General features: G+C 44.7%; 6 protein-coding genes across 7 annotated transcripts; all 6 read right to left on the bottom strand.

The window, feature by feature from the left end:
- Positions 1-161: 161 nt before the first annotated feature.
- Positions 162-1,493, bottom strand: LOC108158309 (protein late bloomer). The gene is made up of 5 exons (XM_017290548.2): positions 1,224-1,493; positions 995-1,168; positions 780-935; positions 522-716; positions 162-395 (listed from the first exon to the last, which is right to left on the bottom strand). The coding sequence occupies exons 1-5, from the start codon at positions 1,281-1,283 to the stop codon at positions 324-326; spliced, it is 657 nt and encodes a 218-aa protein (XP_017146037.1). The 5' UTR covers positions 1,284-1,493; the 3' UTR covers positions 162-323.
- Positions 1,494-1,972: 479 nt separating this feature from the next.
- LOC108160849 (protein late bloomer) lies at positions 1,973-4,090 on the bottom strand. Of its 2 annotated transcripts, XM_033392200.1 has the most exons (5): positions 3,893-4,090; positions 3,767-3,836; positions 2,748-2,906; positions 2,344-2,679; positions 1,973-2,271 (listed from the first exon to the last, which is right to left on the bottom strand). In XM_033392200.1, exons 2-5 carry the CDS (start codon positions 3,824-3,826, stop codon positions 2,200-2,202), a joined length of 627 nt encoding a protein of 208 aa, XP_033248091.1. In that variant the 5' UTR covers positions 3,827-3,836; positions 3,893-4,090; the 3' UTR covers positions 1,973-2,199. The 2 variants fall into 2 exon arrangements, with proteins under 2 accessions (XP_033248091.1, XP_017150595.1); XM_017295106.2 differs by lacking the exon at positions 3,767-3,836 and having other exon boundaries at positions 3,862-4,089.
- A 1,104-nt stretch (positions 4,091-5,194) lies between these two features.
- On the bottom strand, positions 5,195-7,454 carry LOC108160848 (protein late bloomer). The gene is made up of 5 exons (XM_017295104.2): positions 7,210-7,454; positions 6,008-6,166; positions 5,782-5,937; positions 5,517-5,723; positions 5,195-5,446 (listed from the first exon to the last, which is right to left on the bottom strand). The coding sequence occupies exons 1-5, from the start codon at positions 7,267-7,269 to the stop codon at positions 5,375-5,377; spliced, it is 654 nt and encodes a 217-aa protein (XP_017150593.1). The 5' UTR covers positions 7,270-7,454; the 3' UTR covers positions 5,195-5,374.
- A 1,269-nt stretch (positions 7,455-8,723) lies between these two features.
- Positions 8,724-10,364, bottom strand: LOC108160928 (23 kDa integral membrane protein). The gene is made up of 5 exons (XM_017295214.2): positions 10,166-10,364; positions 9,445-9,603; positions 9,225-9,386; positions 8,965-9,159; positions 8,724-8,895 (listed from the first exon to the last, which is right to left on the bottom strand). Exons 1-5 carry the CDS (start codon positions 10,223-10,225, stop codon positions 8,824-8,826), a joined length of 648 nt encoding a protein of 215 aa, XP_017150703.1. The 5' UTR covers positions 10,226-10,364; the 3' UTR covers positions 8,724-8,823.
- Positions 10,365-10,474: 110 nt separating this feature from the next.
- On the bottom strand, positions 10,475-12,327 carry LOC108160927 (23 kDa integral membrane protein). The gene is made up of 5 exons (XM_017295213.2): positions 12,112-12,327; positions 11,946-12,026; positions 11,146-11,307; positions 10,729-11,091; positions 10,475-10,670 (listed from the first exon to the last, which is right to left on the bottom strand). The coding sequence occupies exons 2-5, from the start codon at positions 12,009-12,011 to the stop codon at positions 10,578-10,580; spliced, it is 684 nt and encodes a 227-aa protein (XP_017150702.1). The 5' UTR covers positions 12,012-12,026; positions 12,112-12,327; the 3' UTR covers positions 10,475-10,577.
- Positions 12,328-15,554: 3,227 nt separating this feature from the next.
- Positions 15,555-17,100, bottom strand: LOC108158337. The gene is made up of 4 exons (XM_017290577.2): positions 16,937-17,100; positions 16,710-16,880; positions 15,816-16,172; positions 15,555-15,760 (listed from the first exon to the last, which is right to left on the bottom strand). Exons 1-4 carry the CDS (start codon positions 16,985-16,987, stop codon positions 15,662-15,664), a joined length of 678 nt encoding a protein of 225 aa, XP_017146066.1. The 5' UTR covers positions 16,988-17,100; the 3' UTR covers positions 15,555-15,661.
- Positions 17,101-17,271: the final 171 nt, after the last annotated feature.

The raw sequence follows: 17,271 nt of genomic DNA, 5'->3' as shown, positions 1-17,271 counted from the left end.
CCGGCGCTCATCTTCTTTCCCGCCGCGTCCCGACGAGTGGACGAGATTTATATTTTTATATGCGTCTTTATAGGCAGACATATACTCGTACTCGTACATCTATCCACTTAGTCGCATCTCTGATATTCCGCATATATGTAGTTGGCAAAAATAAAATTAATCAAATATTTCTGGTGTGTTCTTATTATTTATTCTACGTATTTGCTGCCTATTCCAGATCCACGGGGGGTGGCTGGCGTACAGAAGTGTTTGTTATGGGTTTTTTTGCTCCCATCGGTTCCAGGCCATGGCTGGGGCAGGTGCATCGCCATTCGGGAAACCTGTTAGAATCTCTCGCGCCGCAATTTGTTGCGCACCGTGATGCCCAAGTGTGTAGCGGCTCCCAGGGCGGCGAACTGTGTGATGGTATTGGAAAATTTGATTAGAAAACCCATCTATATCTGGCCTGGAAGCTATTTCCGGCCCGCCCTTGACTTGCTAAGCCCCATGTAATTAATAATCGAGGCTGACATGAGACTCACCTCTACCACCAACAGCAGCCACTTGATGACGAGACCGATGGCCACGTTGTCGTTGGCATGGGCCTGGACAGCCGCCAGACAGCCCTCGGTGAAGAGGTTGTCCTGCTGCCTGTCGAAGTTCCTGTAGCAGTTCGTGGGTATTCCCCTGCCGAGCAGTATGTAATCATGGGCACCGACCTGACCACAGCACGAGTACTGAAAGGGAATCCAATTCCATTTCATGCGTGAGTTCGTTTAGGGACACTTCTCCCCACTCACCTTCTGCTCGATGAGGGAGAGGCGCTCGACATTGGTTCTGGGATCTGACCAGAGGGCCAGGAACTCGCTCCGCGACCTCTCCACATAGTTCGTTGAGTGGGCTGCAGCAATGATGTAGATCTGCAGGCAGAGCAGGATCAAGAGGCAGATCACATACTGGGAGCAAGGGAAAGATAATGTCAGATGTGGTCATTGCTTAAGGAGCCTTTATTTACAGTCCAAACGAGTCCCAGGGAGACCCGGGCCGTGGCAAAGCAGCCAAGGAACGAGGTCAGTATGACGAAGGAGCCCACAAAGATCTGGATGACGATGGCAATGTGCTCGAAGGTGCCTGGCGTGGAGCTGTTCAGCTCATACACAGACAGCGCAATCAGTGTCACGCCAATTAGCTGTCAAAAGAAACGCCGTTTCGAAGGAGCCCTCTCAGATATTATGCATACGCACCGATAGCAGGACATTGAGAATGATGAGAAGTGTTTTCAGAAACGACACGCGACAGGCCATGTTGCAAGACGCTCCAGAAGGATAAACAATCAATAAACGCACCAATTACTTATCGCTTTATCCGTCCTTCCTGTCCTTTTTCCTTTTTCCGATGCGCAGTTAACTAGAAGCGGTGACCAGCGGGGACACGACCAGGCAATGCTCAGCTGAACGCAAGCCCTTTTCCTATAGACGTTGACGTTCGACTGAATGGGACGCATTCTATTCGAAATTATGGCGCCCCCCGAGGGCCAGTTGGTGGATTCCACCGCTCGTATAAAATCAACGAATCCCATGGCTGTTCTTGTTGCTGCTATTAATGTTATTGTCGGGTGCTTTATGCGCGGTGGTGGTGGTGTGGGTGTGGGTGGGGGTTGCGGTGCTTCTGTCATAGATTTTTGGGTGGTATGATGTCACAGTGCTTCGAAAGCTTTCTTCCGCAACGCACCTATGGAGTATTAGGCGCAAAAGTTTTCTCATATATACATCGGAGAGGGGATACGGAAGCGGATTTCAGGACATCTTTGTAGGATTTATAGCCATTTCCCGACGCCCATTTACCTAATTATTATGCAAACTCTGGCCTTGGCAGTCCCAGCAACAAGTTGTCTGTCTCTGGCCAAAAATTTCGGCATTTAAAGCTCACAGGGGCCTCACGTCGTATGCTTAATGTTTCCATCAACTTACGAAAACAAACAAACGCCAAGCGATGAAACGTTTTCAAACAGACACAGACACATTTATTTTGATAATTATAATGGATAATTGGACTATATGATGTACTTAATTAGAGGAAAGGCTTAGGTACGAGTAAATAATGAATGACTTTGGTTTTTGTTGTTGTTATGTTTGTAATGAAATGCCTAGGCGGGAAATACTTGAGAGACCCAAAGTCCGAAGCATTTGTACTGTGGGATCAGGTCGATTCTGGGCCATCCTAGAACTGCAGGCGGCGCTGCTTGTTGCGGAAGCTAATGGCTAGAAAGACGGCCAGGACGAAGCAGAGCAACTGCAAAGGAAATCAAAAGACGAAACCGGTTAGATATGATTTTTAGAAGGCAAAAGAGAGATGTAGGCCCACCTCGAATGCAACCAGAACCCAGGACACAATGATGAAGCGCTGCTTGTCGCTCTCATAGAAACTCTGCACCTTCTCGATGCAGCCCTCCAGAAAGAGGTGGTCGGTGGTCTGCTGAAGATCGGCGTAGCAGCTGGGCGGGATAAGCTGGTTAAGATGCACATAGTCCTGGGCGCTGCTCTTGCCGCAGCACTCGTGCTTCTGCTGCAGTGCGTCCATGTTGTTTGCCTGCCAAGCCACCTCCACCGTCTCCTGTCCGCTTTGCACCTCGTACTGATGCAGCAGCATGCAGGTGCTCACGATCTGCGGTATGGCCAGTACCAGCAGGAACACGGCACTCTAGGGATTGAAAGGAACATTAATCCTTATTCAGAGACTTCCTGCTGAGATTACTCTGAGCCCCTTACCGTTGCAGTCAGGGCCACCGACTCTCGGATGGCCGCCACGATGCCCACCATGGCGAACACGAGTATGAGCGAGCAGGCCACATAGGCGGCGATGACGAACTCCTCGCTCTCGGTGTCCGCATTGTAAGCGATCCATCCAATGGAGCCCAATGCCAGAAGCTGAAATAAATTACGGGATGATGCAATTCCAATTGCAGTTTCAGTGGCAATCTATTTGTATGACAATTAACACCAGCAACAAAGAACATCCAGCCATCCCGTCCATTATTTATTCCATTATTTTCGCTTGGGGAAGTTCGCCTGACTGGTCTGTGATAAAGATTTCCCCGCGCTCCTGATTTCTCTGCTTCCCTGTTTCTCTTCTCAGTTGCCATTTCGGGGTGGCCAACCCTTGTTCTTGTTGTTTTTCGTATGATTCGATTTCGCTATATAGGTCAAACTATAAACCAGAGTGCGGGGTTATCCGAGTATGTACACACATATACATGTACATTGGCATGACATCATCATCCTGCGGGAACGGAATTGGAACAATTGAAGGCTCTGGCTGGGTCCGTCTGGGAATGGCCTAAACCGTAAACAAGTTTTCCATGGCAACCGCAGGGAGGGCGGCGGAGAAGGCAGGGTGGTCAGGGTAGTCAGGCGTCAGGTGCCACCTTGAGGCCATCATTCAGGTGTGCTCGCGACTGACAAACACGACAGAAATCGGTTAAAAATACACCCGAAGTAGAATGAAAACATTCAGCTAGTATACATATGCTCTGAAGCTCTCCTCCGCCGAACACTAGTCCGTACATATAGGAATAATTTTTGAAAATAATTCATTTTGAGGCTGTTTTTGTTGGACTTTTGAAGTGCGTTCACTTGTCCCCCATGACATCATGCTAATTTCCTTGCTCAAATGTAATACTCATACATACATATATATATCATATATACTCGTATGTACTTGCACTATACTTGACTCTGTTGCTGCTGTTATGGCTAATTGGTATTCCTTATAGGCAATGATGACTTACCCCTAAAATGGCATTCAGTATAATGGAGGTGATCTTAACGCTGGTCGTGGCACAGCCCATGTTTGTAGATCTGGAAAACCGACTTCTGGAATTACCTGCAAAATTCGCTCAAGAAGGTCTCTTCACCTTGCTGTTGTTGTTTGTTTCTCTCCCCCTCTCTTGCTGTTTGTTTATTTACTTTTACGTTTTTCTTTTGGTTTGTTTTTCCGAATTGAATTTACAGCGAAATAAATTTCCGTTAAATGTTCTTTCGGGATTTCCGCTCTCCAAAAAGTCGTCCCCTGCTTGTGGTACGTTCTGCGTTCGTTTTTGAACTGAAAGCGGGAAAAGTTTTTGTCGTTCTCTTTTGCTTTTTCTTCCGCCATCGCAATCAAAATAAAACCGTAACAGAGGGTGGTGCGGGAGAGCGAGGCAAGCGCACACACTCCCACACACAGGCGCCCACCAGCTGGGAGAACGATTGAGAGAGCGCGTTGCACTCACTTCGGTCAGCGCATGGTGTATTAAGTTGAAGGTAAGTCAGACAATACAGCGGCCTGTGTCTCGGTTGCATTTAAGAGAGAGAGAGAGAGTGACAAGCAAAACGAATATACCTTGGGTCACCGCTCCAAGCAATGACGTCACATGCTCCCGCTTAGCGAGTGCTTTGACTTTGACTTTGCTTTCGTGACTTGGTCTTCAAGATCAGGCAGATTGGGGGACAAAGAAAATGCAAATTTAATCAACAGATTGCTCAAAATTTGATTAAACTGTTATTGTTGCTCTGAATTCCCTTTCTCTGCCTCTACCTCTACCTCCCTTCTCCTGACAGCCACCTCTTCTTTGGTCTGAATCCTCAATGACATCAATTTGTCAATAAGCCAGTGACAAGCTCTGTCTCTTTCTCTTTCTTGTTTTCTCCCGCTGTTTTGTTTAACAGTTTTTTTTCGAGTTTACTGCGAGTTTACTGTTGTTATGTCTGGAGTTGCGCATTTCTCCCTCCTCACTCCACTGTTCCCTAGACACGCACAGACACAAACACAGAATTTTCGAGCTTAATTATGTTTGGGTCTGACTTTGGTTTCATTTTTTAGCTCTTTTTTGTGTCCACATACAGTTGGGGTCACAATAATATGAGTGAACAGTATCCAATCTATCATATGAAGCCAAACCGTCAAGAGCAGATCACTATTTTTACAAAGTGGAGCTCAATACATTTAATCGCTAGTTCTCCTGGGGCCTGCCCGGACTATTCCCTGTACCTTTTCAATAGTTTTCGAAACATTTGAGCACTCCTATTTGGCTGACCGCAGCTGTTTGTCCGTCTTAAGTACGCGTCATTGATTTGAAGCGCAGAGTCTTTGCTTTCCAATCCCAATGGGATGGGATGACGATGTCGAAGATGAAGAAGAGGCTAAGCAAATTACACTGCCCTCCGAAACATGGGTATTTGTTTGTATGAATTGTATATTTAAGGCAACTTCAATTGCTTGGCAAGTGGAACACATACAGAGCGCTGTGTGCTGTGGCTCTAAGCAAGGTACATCGGTGTGACTTACAAATGAGACTGGTAAATGTTAAGTAGATTGACTTGCTTAGGTGCTAAATACATATACATATTTGTACGTGTTAATAGTTATAGCGTCGTCGGCGATTCGTGTAGTGTATGGCCAAGATGATGGCCAGTGAGAGAATAACAACCTGCAAAGATAACGACAATTTGTGAGCGTTTCTCCTGTGGGAAGTGGATTAAATTCCATGGCAGACTCACATCGAAACCGAGGAGACCCCACTCCAGGTAGCGCGATGTGGTGGCCTCGTCAGAGAAGGCCTCCTCCACCTTGCTGATGCAGCCGACCGCATAGAGATTCAAGGGATTCACACAGTTGTTGTCCTTGCAGCAACTGTTGGGAACACTTGCGTTCCAGTAGCTGATCTCCAGATAATCCTGGGCACTATTTCGCCCACAGCAAGAGTACTGAAATAGAGGAAAGCTTTGACATTTTTCTACAAAGAAGTGGGTTTCCACGACTCACTGTCTTCTGGATGAGATCCATGCTGCCCGGCTGGGTCTGCTCCAGCTGCCAATGATCCTCAACCGTCTGCAGGGCATACTTCTTGAACACATCCCGCGGATTGAGAACAATGAAGGCGGCTATCAGCACCAGCAACACAACCAGCAGCGATACGTACTGAAATGCAATTGAAATTCACTTAATTTCAGACTTTCAGATATATCTGTATCTGTCAAAAAGCACATACCGTCCAGAGCATGCGTGGCGATTCACGAACGGCGCCACAGCAACCAAAGAGGGATATCAGGAGGATAATGCCGCCCAGAACAAGAATGCCAATGGCATACTGATCAGGCATCGCCCCCCACCCGAGGCCCCCAAAGATAAGCACCAAAATGCCGAGTATCTGAAAAATACAAACAAAATGAGTCAATAAATAGGGGTAGCTTCCCAGCCAGATAATCGAGCAATATCAGCATACTTTTTAAATGGGAGGCGTATCCAATTTAATTTTAGATATTCGAAAAAAAAAAGAAACAAAAATTGAAAGCTTCAAAGCCGAAGCTTAGATGATCTAAATATCCCATTCTGATCAATCGTTTCTATGCTAAACTCAGGGGTTTATCCACCCGTATAATAATGTTATTACTCATTCTAAGTTTTACTTGCAAATAAATTAAATTGTTCTAGATTTTCCTTTCTCGCAAAAAGTTTCGCTTTTTCAAAAACCTATGCTGATGTCTAGCTCGCAAGCTGAGAAATCTAAGGAAATTACTGTGCTACTCCCAAATCTATAGGATATCGAAAGTCCCTCCATTTCGGTATCCCAGTTGTCTGCAACCGTGACAAGGCCACGAATTCCCCGGCATATCTTTAGTAATTTGTCAGCGCTGCGCTCATCTCGTCTCTATTGTCAACGCTGTTGACTAATCCGGTTTCCATATTCCCATATTATATTCGTGTTAGCTTTTTAAAAAGAAGCAGAGGAGGAGCATTACCACATTTAATTTAACGAAATCGAAAAGCATGACGCATTTGAGCTGCTCGCTACTTGGCTACTTGGCCAGAGCTTTCCTCACGGCTCAAGGAATGCAAAAGCAAAGCACAAGCCATTAACAATAGACACACACACACACACACACACACACCCAGTGATACACACGAGACGGCAAAATGTAGTCATAAACTAGGCACGCATACGAGATGATATCATCTGCGGGCCAGGTGGAAGTCTAATGGGTATACTCCCCTCCAAAGCGATTTCCAATATTAAGCGAAATTCCGCTCAAAATATGTTGTACAAAAACTTGGAAAAATATTATAATAAATAATCATTGAAACGGTTGTAATACTGAACGTATGCGTTATACATACATATGTATGTACATACATATGAACATACGAGTATGTAGCATATGCTTTGAATTCAATTTTTGGTGTTCTACTTACCGCCCATAAGGCATTGAACAGGAACAGAGAGTACTTGATGGTGCCCGTTGCGCAGCCCATTCTGAATGTGTTTCTATTTTCCTCTTTGCGCTATGGCCAAGTGCTTTTCGGAGAATGCAATCGAGACTCTGTGCAACACGTGCAACAGTTTGTTGTGTTTTTGGGGGCAAGAGTTTTTTAACAGCCGGACAGAATCGGGTAGACAACTACTTTCAACAAAAGTTCGCGGCAAACTGAGAGAGCTGGAAACGCTGCCCCGTTGGTTGCCGCCGCGCCGGTCGCCGCGCCAGACCAAAGCAAACAAAGTCAGCACACGAACGCACACTGGCAGTAGGCAAACACAAAGAGCAGAGGCAACAAAAACAACAACAAATCCAAAGTCAAAGACCAAACTTTGTTGTTTCTATTGCTTTTGTTGCTCGTAAAGATCTTGTTATATGCACGCTTTTGAGTCCCTAAGATTTGAGCTTTCTTAATGAAACGTTGCGCGGATCCCTTATTTGTCGATACAAGCAGAAAATATATACATACCTATATTCCGGAACAACCAATATCAGATCAATATAGCTACCATACGAACAATTTTTGTTTCTAAACATACACATACATACGCTCAACAATCACATTATCTCAATATCGGATGAGAAATAATCGATCTGCTAGGGTATCAAGAGCCTCGGCCTCAAAATCTAGCATTACTTTTTTTTTCTTGTTGTTTCTGCTGTTGTTGTGGTTTCTGTTGATGCCTCGTAGTTTTTACACCCTTTTAGGGTATTACAGTTAAGAGTAGATGTTTGTAACACCTTCTATGCGTTACAATGAGTTTCCGACCAACTAAATTACAATATTTTGATCATCACCAGCGGTGGCGATCTAAGGGAGGCGATTTATATATGCGCATATTATTAAATGTATTCCTGGAAAAGGAAATAGCTTCTATTAGAATATCTATTTTACCCCAATAAGTAAACTTCTGATCTAAAGACTTATCTCTGGCAGATATCTGTCATCTGTAATCTGTAATACAGAAGAGTATTACACTTTGACCAGTCGTCGAACAGATAGGGTATATAAGCTTCGCGGCGACGAAGAGAGCTTTCCTTTATTTTTGCTATTACTAAGGCAGTGCTGTTGTTTATGTTGTTGTTGTGGTTCTTGTTGTTGCTGTTGCTGCTGTCATTCGGAAGCCAAACAAACAGTCTGGTGGGTCGGCAGGGGGAGCCAGAGCTGGTTATGCCTGACAGAACTGAAGCGAGCGGTGTGTTGTGGCGGAAGAGCAATGTGAGCGAGGAGAGTAGGGAGAGCTCTAAGCTTTCAGAAGCGCCATTCGCCAGATGTTTAGCTCGAATGGAGTGGGGTTCAAAAGGGGGAAAGAGAGTTCCATCTCTTTCTCTCTCTCTGGCTCCCCAAAGCAATTTACGCGCGATCGCTCCCCGAAAACTAGTGAGATTGATTGAGCTTGATTGCGTCAGAAGATTGAGAATGAATGACGCCAGCAGCAGAAAAACGACAGATTAGCTCAGCCACTCCACAGGGGAATGGAATGGGAAGTGGCAGATTCTACCAAGTTTATTAGAACACACGAATCTCACAGAGAAATCAGATCGGGAATCCTTAGTAGTGATAGCGCCTGCGCTGCTTGCGGAAGCGTCCGACCAGATAGAAGGCGCCGAGCACCATCAGTGCCTGAAACAGATGATTAAAGATTAAATGATTAGAATCCATCGAGGGCAGAGTCACTGCAGGATCACTCACGGTTATGCCCACGGAGACCCAGTTGGTGTCGCTGGAGTAAGTGAAGAGCTCCAGGAACTTGTCACCAGCGCTCTGGGCACAGCCGGTGGTGAAGTGAGGCAGCTCGTGGTTCTCCTTGGGGTAGCACGTGGCGGGCAAGGTGGTTCGACCGATGCTCACATAGTCATCCGGTCCGTTGCGGCCACAGCAATCGTACTGGAAATGAATAGCGTCGCTTGCCATCGAATGAAACGGAAAATAAGAATGGTTTATATTCGAACCGTTCTCTGGTATGGGTCCATTGCACCTGGTTCCACCAGCTCCAGGTCCCACTTCTTCTGCACCTCCTCCGATGCAAACTTCCGGATGTAGTCCTCGTTGAACTTGAAGCCGAAGTTGCCCAGGAGACTTATTATCAGCTGAGCCAGCAGAATGAATCCATACTAAAATGCAATTTAATTGGTTTAAAACTGGAAGAATGGAAGAGATTACTTCACTCACCGTTGCGGTCATGCAGACATTCTCCTGACAGATGCCGCAGCAGCCCAGAATGGCCGAAACAAAGATTAGGCCGCCCAAGCCATACAGGAAAACGATGTAAACGAGAGGTGCTTGGCCCAGGATTATCGTGGCTATGCCTATCAGGCCAAGGCCCAAAAGCTGTCGATGGCAGAAGGGGCCAAAGGTGAAACCGAATGGCAAACGAGATTAGCGTTAGTGCAATAAAAACATGAAAAGTCAACGAATCGGATAGAAGACAAGATTTCGTTGAAATTCCGAAATTTGGTGTATTAACATAATTCTACGGAAAAAATTGTGATTCATTTAATACAGCAATTGAAATTTAGCTTATGTTTAATCTAAGAACAACTTTTGGCTCTGATAACGAATCTCATCAAACTTGATCCCAAAGAATGTGATCAATACTCGTACTCATTAATATATGCAAAATTTAATATTTATTGGAATGCTTGGACAAACACACATTGTTCATATATAAAGAACATATATATACGTATATTCCTGTTCAAGTTTTGTCAGCAAACACACGCACGGCACAGATTTTAAAAACAACCGAATGCAAAGTTGTATTCACACCGAAATATATCAAAAATACAAATATCTCTATATATACGATTAACAGCAATCAATTATGTATCGTATATGTGTACACATCCGAGTGAAGTCATCCAAACTGCTGGAAAAAACTCCAAGAACTTACCGCATTAAGGGAGTTAAGGGTGTTGAGGAAACACTTGATGCAACCGGAAGTGCAGCCCATCTTGACAAGAAGTAGGACTTTTCCCAAGCCAAAGAACCAGCTAAAATAGACCGAAACTGGTTGGGAGAGCGGACAGAGCGGAGAGAGGACCGAAAGAACCAGCAAGATCGGTATCCAGACAGCGAATGAAAACGAACATTTCTTATGAGATACGGTAGACGATCGATGCTGCTAGGGTCTCTGCTTGGAGAAGAGGAATCGAAATCTCCGCTCTCTTTGCCAGTGCTGCCAAATTTTCGGGCTGAGATATTCGTTTAGCATATGGAAAGTGTTTTATTCTCTAGTGGCAAATTCGTTAATCTGATAAATAGAGTATCGTTTATGCAACATTTATGCTGGCTAGCACCTTCACTCAATCGTTGAGGTGGCTCTCGTCGTCCTTGATCTTGGTCTTCGCATACTTCCGGGCCCGGCCCATGTAGTAGGCCGTGAGAATGCCCATAAACTGCAATGAAACAAATGGCTTGAACGTCTCTTCCAACGCAACTTATCATAATTCGCACCTCAAGGGCAATGATTGCCATGCAGCAGTAGTAAGTGATATCCGCCTGCATTTTCAAATTTTCGTTGGCCTTGGTGGCACAGCCCTGCTGGAAGACGTTCGTCGGATTGGAGCAGTCGAAGGCGAAGCAACAGCTGGCGGGCAAGGCGCCGTTCTCCTCGCCGAGGTAGTCCTGCGGTCCCTCCAGCCCACAGCAGCGGAACAGGCTGTGGATGGGCTGCATCTTGTCGTTGCTGCGCGTCTTCTCCTCAAACAACTGCCGGACCCGGTCGTCAAAGTGCGCCAGCAGATCTCCTTTCATCGCCGCGAAGGTGAAGAAGTAGGCAACCATCGTGACGATGACCAGTCCACTGACGAAAATAAACTGCGGGACACACGTAAAAAGGATCGTCCCCACACAGAGTCCAGGAATACTTACGAGTATCGAGTACTTATAGGATTCCTTGAGGGCCACATACACGCCGAGGAAGGCCACCCCAAAGACGGCCGCTCCGATCAGAGCAGTCGTATAGCTGCCAAAGATGGAGGCTGCCGAGCCCCATGTGACGACGCCACAGGAAAAGAAGAGCACAGTACAGGCCTGAAAAAGAGAAACAATTAGACGAGAAGGATGATGGAATTCCTGTGATTCATAATAGCTAATAGGCATAAAATAGCATTCCCCCAAGTATTTCTTGGGGGAATCTTCCTCGTCAATAAAGATTGGGGCTTTACTGCAATGAGTTTTGTTGTAGGTTCTTAGCACAATGCCGGGAGCCTTGGCATTTGCAGACTTGACATTATCCTGATGCTCATATATATAGAAATAACAATCTAATTTGCCAAATCAACTTAATCATAACAAAATGGGCGCATGATTGTGTAAGCGGTTTACATGAAGGGAAGGCAAGAATCGGGCATATCGGGCAATCGGATTGAGTGCCAAGTGCACAACAGCTCCCAGCTGTTCGGCTGAAATATACAATACATAAATACATAAATAAATAAATGTATAAATATACTTTAGTTCTGTTCGATTTGCTTTTAGCCATCCTTATGGGCGATTTTTCGCCTATGGCCGGCGACAAATGCGTTGCTCTCGTAATTTTGCACTTTTGCACAATATTGATTTTTGTTCGCTTCTTTTACGAGACTACCGGGTTGTTGTGCAAGACTTGGATGGGTCAAGAGTACGGCCCTGGGTGTGGAGGATGTCACGGTTGGGGGGACGGGACTTACCGTTATCAGAATGCAGGTAGCAAACAGGGCGTACTTCCAAGGCGATATAGGAAAAGACTTCTCCATGCTGTCAGAAGGGAGCTGCGGTATCAAAAGAACACATTTTCACTCGTGCCATTGCCATTTCCTTGATTATAAATAAATATCTGGATATTATCACACTCACATCCCTGAAGGGCTGCTGTTTAAACGGAAATTTGGTTTCTCTGGGGGTCTGCCGATTCGCTCGATTTCCCCTATTCCAGGTGGGAGGCCATTGTTTACTCTAGAATTAGTGATAAAACCCAAGTCCCAATCGAAGCCCGACTCCTCAGGCCCAATGCTGGATCAGTGAAGGCTCGTGTTGATGCCCCAAATGCTGGCCAACGACTGAACACAACACAGAGCGCCACCAAGTGTCGCCGCCGAACATCACACGCTGAATTCACCACAGAACCCACCGAAACCCAAACAAATATCCGAACAAGCCAGCCCCCCACCCATCCGCTTGATGGCAATGACGCAGCCGCAGTGCCATGTGGCATACCGGGTGCCACATCAAACCGTGTCCGACTTTGGGTGTTCCCTGTGCGGAAAGTAGTTGCTCCTGTTGGAAGAACGAGATTGTGACAATTCGGATGAAGCTTGAGCTACAAACCCAATCTGCTACTTTCGAACTCAATGTAGCCTCATTGTAACTAGTTCTTGCTAAACTCTTATTCAGTTTCGCTTTCCAATATGCACATTTATATTACGTTACCTTAAGGATCGCAAATTCTTTACTTAGAATGGTATTTCCGGGATATTGGCAGTCTTAATAATTTTACGGCCATTCAGGGGTACTACAATAATAATTATCAAAACAATCACATGTACGTATAACGCAACTTTATGGACATAAGAAAATATATTAAATTATTTAATTGATTAATTAATTATTTAATTTAAATAAAGATTGACTCCTTCCGGCAGCCACAACCTTTGCCAAAGTTTTTCGGAGGTCTACATGTAAGTTAGTGTCTGTGTTCGATAAAACATTCGATCCCACAGCTCGTATTCCACAATCTAAAGGCACACCTATCCTCTCACTAGCAAAGAGGCGCAGTGACAATGCTGCCTGGATGCCTGAAACTGAATGTAAGGTGTGTTCATCAAAAGCTGACCAAAGTCAAGATTGTCGATTAAACTCTCTCTATCTTTGAGAAGAAGAAATATATTAGCATCGATAATAGCCATCGATAGTCTAGAAGGAAAAACGATTTTTGTTGCTTAAGACTGAAAGATTTTAAAAAATAAATACAAAATAAATAAAAATCACTAATAAAAACGAGGGGGAACGTTGTGAGTTGCTGCGGACACCGCAACTCTACAGTTATACCCGATACTTAGTCAGTATGGCTCTCCTCCGGCAGACGCCGCTAATATTAAACGACACGACAAAGAGTGCGTGCGAGAGAGACAGAAAATCAGTCTGAGCGTGACGTCGGGCGCTGCGTAGCCAGTGCAAATTGATTTGTTCCTTTTGGGTATAAAAATGATCCGATCTGATCCAGATTCAGCAGTCTGATAGATATGGTCATTATCTATGATTCTGCGTTTTTAGTTTTCTCGAATCTGCAATATTGTGGATGCAACAGATTTTCGTCCTTTGTTGAGGCGGAAGGGGGTGGGGCGAAATTCTGAGATATACGTTTTATAGTGAGATCTAACAGAAGTGCGGATACCAAATTTGGTTACTCTAGCCTTAATAGTCTCTGAGATTTGAGGATGCCCCAGATTTTCGTCCTTTGCGGGGGCGGAAGGGGGTGTGGCGAAATTTGGACACGAAACGGTCAAGGTCCGATATCACAGGAGTGTGGATACCAAATTTGGTTGCTCTGGCTCTTATAGGTTCTGAGATCCTTGAACTCATATTTTGCAATTGGCAAAACCGACCATGAAACCTGTGTGTTAGAGAGAGACAGAGCGAGAAAGAATAAAATTGTTTTCTTGATTCTGGCTATAATAAATATACGATCTGGTTGAGATTTTACACTCTAGAACATATAGTCATCCTCTACGATTCTGCGTTTTTGGTTTTATCGTATCTTTAAAAATGTGGATGCCACAGATTTTCGTTCTTTGTGGGGGCGGAAGTGGGCGGGGCGAAGTTTTGAAATATTTTTGTAGCAGTGACATATTACAGAAGTCTGGATCCAAAACATCGTTGCTCTAGCTCTTATAGTCTTTGAGCACTAGGCGCTGAAGGGGACGGACAGACGGACGGACGGACAGACGGACAGACGGACGGACGGACAGACGGACAGACGGACAGACAGACATGGCTCAATCGACTCGGCTATTGATGCTGATCAAGAATATATATACTTTATGGGGTCGGAAACGATTCCTTCTGGACGTTACACACATCCACTTTTACCACAAATCTAATATACCCCAATACTCATTTTGAGTATCGGGTATAACAAGTTTAGTATTAAACGAGGGGGAACGTTGTGAGTTGCTGCGGACACCGCAACTCTACAGTTATACCCGATACTTAGTCAGTATAGCTCTCCTTCGGCAGACGCCGCTAATATTAAACGACACGACAAAGAGAGAGACAGAAAATCAGTCTGAGCTTGTCGTCGGGCGCTGCGTGGCCACTGCAAATTGATTTGTTCCTATTGGCTATAAAAATGATCCGATCTGATCCAGATTCAGCCATCTGATAGACATGGTCATTATCTGCGTTTTTAGTTTTGTCGAATATGCAATATTGTGGATGCAACAGATTTTCGTCCTTTGTGGAGGCGGAAGGGGGTGGGGCGAAATTCTGAGATATACGTTTTATAGTGAGATCTAACAGAAGTGCGGATACCAAATTTGGTTACCCTAGCCTTAATAGTCTCTGAGATTTGAGGATGCCCCAGATTTTCGTCCTTTGCGGGGGCGGAAGGGGGTGTGGCGAAATTTGGACACGAAACGGTCAAGGTCCGATATCACAGGAGTGTGGATACCAAATTTGGTTGCTCTGGCTCTTATAGGTTCTGAGATCCTTGAACTCATATTTTGCAATTGGCAAAACCGACCATGAAACCTGTGTGTTAGAGAGAGACAGAGCGAGAAAGAATAAAATTGTTTTCTTGATTCTGGCTATAATAATTATACGATCTGGTTGAGATCTTACATCCTAAAACATATAGTCATCCTCTACGATTCTGCGTTTTTGGTTTTATCGTATCTTTAAAAATGTGGATGCCACAGATTTTCGTTCTTTGTGGGGGCGGAAGTGGGCGGGGCGAAGTTTTGAAATATTTTTGTAGCAGTGACATATTACAGAAGTCTGGATCCAAAACATCGTTGCTCTAGCTCTTATAGTCTTTGAGCACTAGGCGCTGAAGGGGACGGACAGACGGACAGACGGACGGACGGACAGACGGACAGCCAGACATGGCTCAATCGACTCGGCTATTGATGCTGATCAAGAATATATATACTTTATGGGGTCGGAAACGATTCCTTCTGGACGTTACACACATCCACTTTTACCACAAATCTAATATACCCCAAAACTCATTTTGAGTATCGGGTATAAAAACCAATGTACATATGTACGATTCATTATAAGACTAAAATTATTTTGTGACTAGTGACTTTAATACGTATGTATAAGTAAATCTTGTGGCACTAGGATAGAGACCAAATAAATAAATAACAAAATTAAGTAAAAGAGCTGATATCAGATCAAAGTCTCTTCAAATTTCCTTTGAGTCTTCGTCCAAACAGTCGTTGTCGCGTTGGATCTGCCTCTTCACGATCCTGTACAGCCGCCATCCGCATAGGGCCCCATTAGTCTGAAAGGGAAAGAGTGCTTAAAGGAGCGTCCGACTGGGAACTGGGTATACGCACCCCAACCACTATGAGCACCCAACAGGCCAGTTTTAGGAGGAGTAATTTGCTAAAGACATAATCAGAGAATTGGGTTTTGCAGCCGTACGGGTGAAGGGGCGAGTCGAATTCGGATTCTTCGTCTATGCAGCAGCTCTTTGGCGGGTGAAGATGGATCTTCGAGTAGTCGTCGGCGCCGTTTACGCCGCAGCACTTTAAAAACTTCTCATAGAACCCTAGGCGCCGTTGCAATGCCAGGCCCCTCCTATCCGCTTCCCACAGGTCATCGAAGATTCTGCCGATGCGGACCGAGCTATTCGCGGCCTCGTAGAGGAGCAGTAGCTGGCTAAATATTTGCAGCATTGCTATAGCCACATACTAGAGCAAAACGAAAAGTTTAGATCCATATTTTTTGATTGAAAATAAAGCAGAAAGCACGTAAAGACAGCACGTACAGCACAGCTCATATACTCTGTCAATATGTCGATGCTCGAGGATCAATTCGATTTCTCAATGAGTAGCTTTTCAGTTCAATGCATTAAAACAAAAAGTGCTTTTAAGCCGAATTATATGATGACAATGAACAGCTTCGACATGCCGAAGCTTCAAATACCCTGACAAACTATATTCCAAAATATATGTATCGGTTTGAATGGGAATGTCTTAAAAGATGGCTTCCAAGCCATGAGCATTTGAAAGTCTTTGATGGGTCTTAAATGCTGTACGGTGGATTTTTTCCACAAATCACGAATTCTATAACAGAATATAAGTGGAAAATCGGATCAATGTAGGCCGAATAACAAAGTGTCAGCTAAAAAAATAGCTGTGCTATATATCAACCGATTTATGTTTAATGTGGAGACTTTCAGCGACTATCGAGACATCATTTACACTCGTAGTTCTATGAATACTCACATTTCTTAGACAGTTGAGCGACTCGTTTTTGGCTGCTCCCCTGCAAAATATCGACAGGATCAGTCCAACAGCTCCTTGGGCAATAGTCAAGCTGCCGGCGACTTTCTCAAGAGTGCTGACCTCGTCAATAAAAAACGATATGCCACATACAATAACCAACAGTGAAACCGTCTGCAGAGGGCACGAAGTATCAGAAACGCGGAACGGTGCGGCAGCATTAAACTTACAGCATGAACAAAGTTCATCGAGATCAACATTTTCTTCAGTGACGAAGCCATGGTATGAACGATCCGAGCCGAAGATGGTAATGCTAATTTGACTTCCGAAAGCAGTCTATCAAATTTCCGGGCTAGTTCCGTTCTACAGCTTACATTCGATATATTTCAGAGCTGTGACACGAATGACAGTGAAACTGAAACTGACTTCGAAACTCTTTTGGAGTAACCCCAATGTGAAAGTGCTTTCCAATTCTGTCCGGCAATGATATACAATACACAGAGGTTCTATTATACGGCTAGATTATAGCAAGTATTTTACTGTTCCAGGGATCCCGCATTCCGAT

The sequence above is a fragment of the Drosophila miranda genome, chromosome 3 (genome assembly GCF_003369915.1).
Source record: "Drosophila miranda strain MSH22 chromosome 3, D.miranda_PacBio2.1, whole genome shotgun sequence".
NCBI lineage: Eukaryota > Metazoa > Arthropoda > Insecta > Diptera > Drosophilidae > Drosophila > Drosophila miranda.
This window is presented reverse-complemented; position numbering and strand designations above follow the sequence as displayed.

Coding starts and splice junctions, on each gene's coding strand:
- LOC108158309 (XM_017290548.2), bottom strand. CDS start 1,283: ATGGCCTGTCGCGTGTCGTTTCTGAAAACACTTCTCATCATTCTCAAT. Junction 1,169..1,223: donor TTCTCAATGTCCTGCTATCG/GTGCGTATGCAT, acceptor TTCTTTTGACAG/CTAATTGGCGTGACACTGAT. Junction 396..521: donor GGCTGCTGTTGGTGGTAGAG/GTGAGTCTCATG, acceptor ACCATCACACAG/TTCGCCGCCCTGGGAGCCGC.
- LOC108160849 (XM_033392200.1), bottom strand. CDS start 3,826: ATGGGCTGTGCCACGACCAGCGTTAAGATCACCTCCATTATACTGAAT. Junction 2,680..2,747: donor CGGTGGCCCTGACTGCAACG/GTAAGGGGCTCA, acceptor TTCAATCCCTAG/AGTGCCGTGTTCCTGCTGGT. Junction 2,272..2,343: donor GGGTTCTGGTTGCATTCGAG/GTGGGCCTACAT, acceptor TTTCCTTTGCAG/TTGCTCTGCTTCGTCCTGGC.
- LOC108160848 (XM_017295104.2), bottom strand. CDS start 7,269: ATGGGCTGCGCAACGGGCACCATCAAGTACTCTCTGTTCCTGTTCAAT. Junction 6,167..7,209: donor TGTTCAATGCCTTATGGGCG/GTAAGTAGAACA, acceptor TGTATTTTTCAG/ATACTCGGCATTTTGGTGCT. Junction 5,447..5,516: donor GGGGTCTCCTCGGTTTCGAT/GTGAGTCTGCCA, acceptor TTATCTTTGCAG/GTTGTTATTCTCTCACTGGC.
- LOC108160928 (XM_017295214.2), bottom strand. CDS start 10,225: ATGGGCTGCACTTCCGGTTGCATCAAGTGTTTCCTCAACACCCTTAAC. Junction 9,604..10,165: donor CCCTTAACTCCCTTAATGCG/GTAAGTTCTTGG, acceptor TGCCATCGACAG/CTTTTGGGCCTTGGCCTGAT. Junction 9,387..9,444: donor ATGTCTGCATGACCGCAACG/GTGAGTGAAGTA, acceptor ATTGCATTTTAG/TATGGATTCATTCTGCTGGC.
- LOC108160927 (XM_017295213.2), bottom strand. CDS start 12,011: ATGGAGAAGTCTTTTCCTATATCGCCTTGGAAGTACGCCCTGTTTGCT. Junction 11,092..11,145: donor CCTATAAGTACTCGATACTC/GTAAGTATTCCT, acceptor TGTGTCCCGCAG/TTTATTTTCGTCAGTGGACT. Junction 10,671..10,728: donor TGGCAATCATTGCCCTTGAG/GTGCGAATTATG, acceptor GTTTCATTGCAG/TTTATGGGCATTCTCACGGC.
- LOC108158337 (XM_017290577.2), bottom strand. CDS start 16,987: ATGGCTTCGTCACTGAAGAAAATGTTGATCTCGATGAACTTTGTTCAT. Junction 16,173..16,709: donor CGCTCAACTGTCTAAGAAAT/GTGAGTATTCAT, acceptor GTTTTGCTCTAG/TATGTGGCTATAGCAATGCT. Junction 15,761..15,815: donor GGGTGCTCATAGTGGTTGGG/GTGCGTATACCC, acceptor TTTCCCTTTCAG/ACTAATGGGGCCCTATGCGG.